This window comes from Zosterops lateralis, assembly GCF_965231275.1.
Source record: "Zosterops lateralis genome assembly, chromosome: 14".
Lineage (NCBI taxonomy): Eukaryota > Metazoa > Chordata > Aves > Passeriformes > Zosteropidae > Zosterops > Zosterops lateralis.
Window position 1 is genome coordinate 12,098,011 of NC_139774.1, and position 9,909 is coordinate 12,107,919.

General features: G+C 58.1%; 1 protein-coding gene across 1 annotated transcript; it reads right to left on the reverse strand.

The window, feature by feature from the left end:
- Nucleotides 1-1,175: 1,175 nt before the first annotated feature.
- CCDC69 (coiled-coil domain containing 69) lies at nt 1,176-8,771 on the reverse strand (the record flags this gene model as incomplete). Its single annotated transcript, XM_083872035.1, has 9 exons — nt 8,691-8,771; nt 3,563-3,632; nt 3,002-3,162; nt 2,729-2,804; nt 2,480-2,553; nt 2,144-2,245; nt 1,850-1,969; nt 1,517-1,614; nt 1,176-1,344 (listed from the first exon to the last, which is right to left on the reverse strand). The coding sequence occupies exons 1-9, from the start codon at nt 8,736-8,738 to the stop codon at nt 1,176-1,178; spliced, it is 918 nt and encodes a 305-aa protein (XP_083728161.1). The 5' UTR covers nt 8,739-8,771.
- Nucleotides 8,772-9,909: the final 1,138 nt, after the last annotated feature.

Here is a 9,909-nt window from a genome sequence, read left to right on the forward strand (position 1 = left end):
GGCCCTGATGCTGGGGAGGGTCTGCCCTGAGCTGGGAGCCCATTGAAATGAAGGAAAAGAGGGAAGGAGCAGGAGAATGGGGATTGGCCTTAAGGGCCTCATCTGGAGCTTCCTTGTTGAGTGTTTGTGGTGCCAGCTCCCACCCTTCCCCTTCTGTGTGGGGTGTGGAGCACACAGCCCCACTCTCAGACACTCCTGCACCAGTCCCCCAAACCACTGACATGGGATTCCTGAGGCTGCTGCTGCTTACAGATTTGTAATCCTTACAGCCAGCAGCACACACACACACACAGACACACATACAGCCCTGGCTAAACAGCCCTGGGGAGGGGACAGGCCTGTGACAGCCCCAGAAGAGCAGTGACTCCCACCACACTCGTGCACCCAGGGAAAAGTGCTCGTGTGCATCTGGCCCTGACCCCCAGCCGTGCTGGCAGCATCTTTCCTGATGAGGATGCCTTGGCTGGAGCAGAAGGACGTGACCTGCCAAAGCCTGATACACCCTGGGAAGATGCTCTGCTCCCTGACTGTGCAGCTCCAGCCTCTGTCCAGCTTTTGGGGGAGAAGATGGGACTGGTGGTGCTGCTGATGGGCAGCAAGTAGGGCTTGGGGTCTTCGTGGCAGTGAGCTGGGACATGCCTGAGCTGCAGGAGCAGTACCTGGCAGACATTTGCTGAAGGTGCAGGAGGTGATGGGAATAGGAGGGCATGGGTGGGAGCCCTGCCTGCTGAGGTTAACACCATGTCCCCAGTGCCCTCCTCATCCTCCCAGTGCTTGTCCCCATCCTGTCCTAGTGGCCTCCTCGTTGTCCTCATGCCCTGGCGCAGCACTGGTGCTGTTTATACTCAGAGCCAAGCGCTGGGTCAGATCCGGCCCAATGCAAGTCTGCATGTTCTGGCTGACCCCTTTCACCACCAGACAGCCCCTCACCAGAGGAAGGGGTGCAGGTACTGCACGGGTGGGAGGCAGAGTCCCTCTGCAGCCCCACTCGGGCTGGGCAATGCCGGCATAAGTGTCCCGTGAAATGCTCCGTCACTCCGGTCCATGAGGCGCCCCGAGGGCTCGGCCAGCCCGGAGCCCTGCCCCGACTGGGGGGCACTATGAGAGCAGCCCTGGGCTCACAGGGCTGCAGGGAAGCCCCGGCAGTCCCCCGGCAGCGCACGGTGCCGCCGGTGCTACGTGGCGATGAGGGGCACCTCGCCAGCAGCCACGGGGAAGGGGGTGCTGTCCCCAGTGTTGAGCACACGGTACAGCAGCTCCTCCTTCTCCCGGCGAGTCTGATCCAGCAGCTGTGCCTCCTTCTCCAGCGCCCCGCGGGCGGCCTGGAGCTCCTCGGAGAGCTGCCTGCGGGCAGAGAGGGCACAGGCTGCAGAAACCGCCGGGCAAAGTGCCCTCCAGCCCCTCTGCTCCCTGCAAAGCCCCCGGTGGCACCGCAGGCTGTCAGGTGTTCCTGCAGTGCCACCTGTCCCCGCATCGGAGATGCCACCCGTGTACCGAGGGCGGGACCAGCGCTCACCTTGCCATGACCAGGTGGTTCTGGGTGCGAACTTGCAGGTCCTCGTTCTCCTGCTGGAGAGTTTTCACCCTCTCCTCCAGCAGAAGGTTCCTTTCCTCCTGGAAGGAGGTATGAGGGTGAGGAGAGAGCTGGGAAGGACTTCTGAGCCCCCTGCCACCCCATTTTTGGGTGAAATTCTGGCCTGGGGGCATTGCTCCCACATCCCCTCCCCACGCCAAGAGAGGAAATGGGCTCCATCCACCCTTGCTCCAGCTGCAGTTTCTGGGCAGAATTTAGGTGGGTAGAGCAGCTGAAAAGAGAAAAGCCCAACTGTGACCCCCCCTTTCAACCCACCACTGTCTCCAGGTGCAGCAGCTTCTTATCCAGGCCATGGATGTGCTCATTCTTCATCTCGATGACGAAGTGCAGGCTCTCCAGCTCCTGCTCCCAGAAGGGGCTGGGGCTCCCGTGCTCCTGCAGGGCCATCACTCGTGTTTACCTCCCCAGGACAGGCTTTTCTGCCCCCTTCAGATGTCCTGTGCTCCCCCCTGGTTCCAGCCCCACCCTGCCAGGGTCCATCAGAGTCCCACCCTTGGCTTTGGGTCAGCACCCCACAGCAGGTCCCCTCCCTGACACCCCTCCCTGCACCTGGATGTGCTTCTTGTAGTCTGTTCTCAGGAGGGACTCCTCCACCCGCTTCATCCTCTCCTGGAAGGATTTCAGCTGGGAATTCAGTGCCTGAATTGTCTCCTAGGAGAACCAGGGAAGAAGCAGAATGAGAGGTATCTGGGATTTCTTTCTGAGTCTGGGTACTGCGGGGCTATGGTACCCAAATAACACCAGGGCTGGAGGAGCTGGTGTGGTCCATGAGCACACCAGGGACTGAGGTGGCCACTGAAGAATGTGGGGCACCATGGCAGAACCAGCAGATGGTCCTAAAGCCCTCCACAAGCCCCCCCTCCCCAGGGATTTCTCTGCTGGTACCTGTAAGGCTGCCTCAGACCTGTGGTGGGACTCTGTCAGCAGCAGCTTCTCCTGCTCATGTGCTCCTTGGAGCTCTGTGGAGGAACATGAGCTGAGTGCCACCAGTGTGGGGACATTGGGACAGGCCCCACCTGAGCCCCACAGTGCTGGAGAGCAGGGAACAGCATCCCAGTGACCCCACAGGCAGCCAGAGGGACACTGGCAGTAGCAGGGAGAGGGGAGGGGAGTGCAGGGAGCCCTGGCACTCACCTTGCAGGGTTTCCGTGTGCTCTCTCCTCAGGGCATCAAGCTGTTCCTTCAGCTCCAGCTCTTTTCTCTTTTCCACCTGGGAAGCAGTCGGATAAGAAATCCCAGTGTAAGGGATGCAGAGCTTCACTGCTCTGGGCTTCCTCACCCTGTCTTAAACCCATTCTTCTCCCAGAAATTGGAGAGCCCCACCCAGCATGTGCCAGGGAAGACCTGGCTGGTGACATGCTCCACACCCAGCTGCTGCCTCCAGCTGCACCAGTCCTTCCAGCTGACCTGGATCTCAGTGTCCTGGGAGATGCTCGCAGTGCCTGCCTGGCCAGCATCCTGCAGCTGCTCCTTCTCCTCCTCCTGGCCTTGGAGGAATCTCGCACTGTCTGTCCACTCCTCTGGCCGTGCTGCCTTCTCCCCATCCTCAGGAAGCAGGGAGGCATTGGCTGCAAGACAAACACAGCTGGAACAGCACTGCCTGCCTCCTGCTGTCCGGGCTGCCTGCACATCCTGGGTAGCTGAACCTGCCAGTGCCATGGGCCAGGTTCAGCACTGTCCTCTTCCCACTGGAGAGGTACCTCCCTCCATCTCAGTGGTCTAACTAATTGGGATGGTGCTGGCAGGCTCAGAGAGGACACAGAGTTTGTCAGGATTCCTGTTCTAGGGATGACTTGTCTGACTGAGAGGAGGGGATGTTGTTGCCTCTGGGATGCTCAGTTTGCCCTCCTGCACAAGCATGCACCCACATCATCCCCACCTCCCTGGTGCCATGCTGGGGCCTGTCCACTTCTTCCTTACTATCACTCTGAGAAAGCAAAGCAGGGAGAAAATGCATTTTTTGCTCACCATTCTCTGTCTTCAAGGCCGAGAGCTCCTGGGAAGCTGGTCCCCTCTGCTGCTGGGCTTTTAGCTGTCTCTGGCAGAGAGAGAGGGGGCTGGAGCAGGGGGGAACAGAGAGGGGCAGGTGGCTGCAGGCAGAGAACACCCTGCACTGAGCCTGCATCAGCTCTGCTATGACACAGATCCTTGGGGATCAGTGGTCCCTCCCCAGCCCCGTGCCCTCTCCCAGCCCTGAGCACCCATGGGTGTGATTGTACTGCCCATCAGGCAGCCTTGAGCTGGTGCCATTTCCCTGCATCCCAGACAGTTCACCATGTAGCACTCAGCTGGAAAACCTGGGGTGTGCTCACAGCATCCCACTGACATGGTGCTGGTGCAAAATGGGCTCCAGCAGCAAAACATTTGGTGGGGGAGAGCAGGCAGCACTTGGCAGGCCTCCAGCTTTGGCACTCCCTTGCCACCCTCCTCCTGTCCCGGGATGCTCAGCTCACTCTGGTCCCTGGCACCTTGCAGTGCCCCAAACACACAGCTCCGCCAGGGCCTTACACAGATGGGCTTTGGCACAGCTGGGGCTGGAGTGAGAAATGAAAAATAACCATAAATCAGAGGCGATGGAGCCCCTGTGCAGGGCTGGCAGCAGGCGGGAGCAGGCGGCGGCCAAGCAATGACCTCAGGAGCGCAGGAATGCGCTGCACGGCCCCGCGCTCCCGCACGCTCCCACTGCTGCCACGGCGCTGAGATAACACAGAGCCGGGAGCTGCCTCCAGCAATACAGCTCCGTGGGATGCCTTCCAGCCCTGCATGGGTTTAATTTAGTCATTTGGAGGGGGGGAAAAAAAATAAAACCAAAAGAGTGGATATATTTTTATCAGTTGCTGAAAGATGGAAGGAAAGCTCGCAGGCTCTCAGGGCTCGGCCTCGCTGGTGCAGGGCAAATCTGGTCCCTGATGTCCATCACTGAGCTGAGCTTCTGCTTAGGGCATGATGGATGTGTGAGAGGGGTGGGAAAATACACCTGAAGACACGCTGCTGCTCTCTAGCCCCCCTGCAGAGATGTCCCTAAAAACAGCGATCCCTGAGGAAAGCAGCCCTGCTGCCTGCTCTGCTGCCCCTAAAACCAGCGATCCCTGAGGAAAGCAGCCCTGCTGCCTGCGGGGAGCCGGGACCCGCTGTGCCGCCGCTCCCCGGCTCGGCCCCGCGCACGGTGGCCAAACACAGCCCGGATTAGGGAGCCTGGCTTGGGAAAAAAGCAAGGGAAAGCAAACAGACGTCCTTGTCCCCGCCTCCCCTGCAGCCCCCCTTCTGGAGCTGGAGGGAGGCGCAGTTCCAGAGAGCAGGAGAGCTCCAAGCCTCTGGGAAGCCACGGCTTTATCTTCCCTTCTATGGCATGAGCAGCCGCGGCGCTGAACGTGGCCCAGGCGAGGGGGCGAGGAGGCGCCCGGCAGTCAGAGTTCACGGGGCTTGTTCTCCTTGTCCATACAGCTCACCCTGAAAGCGTGGGGTGCCCTGGGAGGCTGCTGAATCCTGGCACACCTGACTGCAAAGTGTCCCCAGGAATCCCCGCCTGTCCCCTGACACACCTCATTGCCAGTGTGCATCTCCCTGGGATTTAACATGCCCATGTCCTGTCGGGGGATGGGGGGCAAGGGGAGAGGTGAATGAGACAGTCGAGGCTCTGCAGTCCTGAGGGCATCACAGGAGTCCCAAAAGGCCTCATCCCCTGGACCCACATCCCATATCCCCCCCTTTTTTTTTCACTGCAACAAAGCAAAGGGTGGGTAGGGGGACCCTCCTGACACAGGGGGGTGACACAGACCTCAAGGGTTTTGGATGATCTCAGCAGAGCTGAGAGCAGGATTCTGTCACCACCTCCAGGAGGGACCCCAAACCCCCAAACCAAGCCACCTCTGCTGCATTTGTCCTGCTCACTGGCAAAAGTGATGCCTAAGGACAGAGAGCCCAGGGCTGGTCACCCCCATGGCACAGGCCATGTCCCCAGCACAGACACAGGGAATCTTCACCTCTCTCCCACACACCAAATCCAGCAGGATGGGACCTCAGAGCCCCTCAGTCTCTAAAGGAAGATGATTTGAGACACCTGCACTGAACTCAGAAATAGCTGAAGGAAGCAACAGGCTCACCAGCATCAACAGACAAATCTAAATACTTGCCCTGAGGCTATGAGTGAGGCACTTTCCTATCTCTAGGAGCAATTAAAAATAGCGTTTAGAACTTATTTTAGTCATAAGCACTCAATTGTCCTTTAGGATAAAAGCTCCACCTCTGGGGTGAACAGCAAAGTTTGGCTGAAAGCTCTGAAATATGGAGGGACTTTCCGCTGTCACTTCCAGAGAAACTTTGTGGCACTCGAACCTCTGGTATCGCCTGGTGCATTTTGGAGAGCTGGAAAATCATCCTGGAATCCTCTGTGTGGAAGGAGCAGGTTGGGAATTGCTCCAGCTGGAACAGCTTTGGCCAGGGGAAGAAGCAGCCTGATACATCCTGCAGGTGGGGGCCATCCACAGTGTAGCTTATCCTGTAAGGTCTGGGAAACCTCTGCCAAAAATACCTTCCAGCTATGAAAAAACCAAAAGTATCTACATTCCTAGAACTAAATATTTCTAATAGTCTGGAGCAGAAATGTTTATGGATGGATTAACAGGGATTTCCAGCAGGACCTGAGTCATCTCCAAGGGTGCTGGGGCAGGGAGCACCAGGGCAGAGCAGCTGGCACAGTGTGGGCAGCCGAGGTGGCTGCAGCCTCTGCTTCAGCTCTTAGCGTGAGGTGTGGTTTTGGGCTCTATTTTTCTTCCTCTTTTCCTGTTTTACAAGTACATTAAGCAATTCAACCATGTAACCTAGCAAAGGAAATCACAAAGAGTCAGGAAATGAGTATTTAAATCCTGATTCTGCTTCTGGGGAGGAGGCTTTGCTTTGTGGCTGTGGAGAAGGGGGCCAGGATTTGGTCCATGACTGTGACACCTCCCAGGCCCTGCAGCAGATGCTCAGTGCTGCCACAGCAATGCTGGCACAGGTCTGTAGGACCTGTCTTTAACCCTGCTGCTGTCTTTCCTCCAGTGATGGTGATGGTTGTGTTAGGAGGTGATTATCACCTCTCCTACAGTCAGATCTGTGCCGAAGACCGTAGGAAAACACTTCACACTGTTGACAGCCCCGAGTTTTGCATTCTGACCCCTCCCTGACTCCTAGTGCTACCTCAGTTCCTAGCACTTCAAAATAAATTCTCCCCAGCCCTGGAAGGCGGCCAAATCTCAGCTCTGACCTTTTGGGAAGGCAGCTTGGCCTCTCTCACGCCAGGTCACAGGAGCGGTGACCGTGAGTGGCCAGGCACGGGTGGATGGAGCCGAAGGGGAAGGAAACCCCAGGGACAGCGCCCGTAGCTCAGGGCTGGGTTCTCTCTGTGCCTCCCTTATCACCCTGCTGCCCGCAGACTGGTGCCAGGGAGGGATGAGGCTGCCAAGGCACCTCCCCCAGGGCACACAGTGGCTCCTGGTATGTCATCCACCCAGCCCAGCAACAGCTCCTCAAGGTCACCTCAAACCTGGGACTGGCCTCAAAAGCCTCTGCAGCCCCCAGCCCCATTAGAGTCCCCAAACCCTTGATCTGCACGTGGCCTCTGGCTGGGCTTTCCCCTGAGGTTTGAAGTCTCCCCTAACCACAAGCAGCCTCAAGGGACCAAATCTGCAAGTCCACCCATCAGCAGGGGGAGGTGAAGGTCTCCCATCCTGCCTTTTGGCACTCTGGAGATGACAACATGGGCAGGAGTGGCCCCACGCCTGCCCTTATGCCTTTTAGCCATAACGGGGATTTGAAGCGCTACTTTCAGAATGACTTTCAGTCACGGCAGCAGGGCTGTTTTATGAATAATGACTGTTGGGGAGCAGTGACACAGGGCTGTGCAGAGGAGCTCAAGAGCAGGCAAGTGCAGGAAGGGAGGCATCTGCAGGCAAATGACAAATTTCCGTGTTTCGCTAAATGTGGGGCTCTCAACACCTGGAGCCTTGGGGCTGTTGTTTCTTCCTGTCCTATGCCCATTCTTGAGAGCTCTCAGAGTCACAAAACAGCTCAGAAATATCTGATCTTATGACATAGCAAGAGTGGGATTTTTTCCATGATGTGGAGAAGAGACCAAGCCTGCAAGTGCTGTAAATAAAGGCACTTGTTGGTTGCAGGGCTGTGTGAGCTCCGTGCCTGCTCCCCCCACACATCCAGCAGTGGCCTCTGTGGTCCCAGGTGGCTGGACTCTCACAGCTGGATCTGCAAAGGGCCACCCATGCTGGGGGCACGGCAGCACCACGGGGCCTTTCTGCCTCCCCTCCTTCCCCTGCCACCCTCCAGTGATCACAACACCCAATATCAGTAAACACAGCACATCCGACAGCAGAAACACCTCCCGAGGTCAATGGTGTGGCACTGGGGCAGCATGAGCACATCAAATAATTACAATAATAATGACAATAACAATCAGCAGATAATTTCAGACCTAGCCAAGGAGATCTTCAGTACAGAGCAATGTGCTGAGATCTGAGGGGACTCGGAGTGTTCCCCTCCAGGAGTGTTCCCCTACAGGAGTGATGCCTTCAGCACAAGGGGACACAACCTCTGGGACGATGGAGGATGCTGTGGGAGACTGGCAGAAGTCTACCTGGGGTAACCCATCCCTGTCTTCTCTGGGACCAGCATTTCCAACAGGTATCATCATCCCAGATGCTGCACCCCCTTAATTATAGAATGTCGGGGTGAGCCTGGGGAGAAGCAGGAGAGCACAGGGGGATGCAGGCGGGCGGGTGGCTGCCAGCTTTCATTGTCCCCGCCGCCACCTCCCCCACCACGATGCCGGTGGGGTCCCGCTCAGCCGGGGACAGCCACACCGCCCGGCCCCGCCGCTCCCGGGGCAGGGAGGAACCCACGCCGGCTGTCCCCAACACCGCTCGTGCAAGCGGAACTCCCAGCAAACATCAGCCCCACGCGAACCCCAACTCCATCAGACTCCGACAACGTGCACGCTCGGTCCCACGACAAGCCCGACCCCAACGGAGCCCCGACCCCACGCGAACCCCGACCCCGAGAGAAGCCCAGCCCATCCCAGCCCCAAATCCCCCGCAGCCGCTACCTCGGCTCCGACGGGGCAGCAGCGCAGGGCGCTGCCGGTGCAGCCCATGGAGCCCCGGCGGGACCCGCTCGCTCAGCCGCGGGGCGCGGGGCGCGGCATCCCCCGGCGAGCGGCACCGGGCAGGGACGGGACGGGACGGGATGAGCCGCCCCAGCTGGCAGGCAGAAAAAAAAAATAATTAAAAAAAAAAAAGTAATAAAAAGTCCGGCAGCTGCTGACAGGCAGCGCCGGGAGAGGGTGCTCTGCACCCCCGAGCCGCGGGCAGGGCCCCCGTCCGCAGCCTGCCCGCCCCCGGGGCTGGCCCTGGGCCCCCTCCACCCCGGGGTGTCCCCGCCCTGGGCCGGGGTGCTTGGGGAATGCTCTGTCCCACGTGTCCCTGCAATGAGGATGCTCCGATGGGTGTGTGGTAAGGGAAGCAGGACCCCAGCGCTGGAGGTGTCCTCTCCTGGGCGAGGAGAAAGGGGAACAGGACCCCTGCACCAGGGCTGGGGTGGGAGCAGGACCAGCTGCTCAGGGGCTTCCACTGCTGAACCCACCCCAGCCCCCTGAGGAGCAGGGATAAGGGTGAGAAAGCAGAATCCATCTGGCTTTTGCCATCACCCCCTCAAGTACCAGCTTATGTGGGGGTACTTGTGGAGAAGTGGTGGGTTCGGGGTGTTTCTCCTGGCAGGAGCTCTGCTCTGGGGGTGGTTGTGCTGGCTGGAGAGGGCTTTCCGTGTGATCCATATTGCCTGAGGGACTGCACCCTGGCAACCCTTCTCTTGAGCATCACAAACACCCCAAAGGCTGGGCCTGGAGCCAGGGTGCCCTTTTCCAGGAGGAAATCCTACACTTTGGAAATGGGTCCTGAACACGCAGGTAAACACACAGATTTGAAAGTGTCCCATCTAAAAAAATAATGTGAGAAAAGGCAGGTTCTTCCAAATGTTTTGATTTTGATGATTTTTTTTTAAACGCTCTTTTTAAAATTATCTTTTTATGCATTTCCGAATGACCACACATTTTGACCTGAAAACCAATTAAGTGCTCCCCAGAACTGCTGAAATAGGAGTGTTTGAACCTGGTCACGAGGCCATGCCTGTATGGAAACATTGCAAGTTTTTGTCAACAAGTTTCTATTCTGACATTTTCCAAATATCCCCTGGGAGAAGTCCAAGCAGCCTGCGGCTCTGGGGATGCCAACACCTTGGCACTTCGCCTGGGCAGCGAGGGAGTGGAG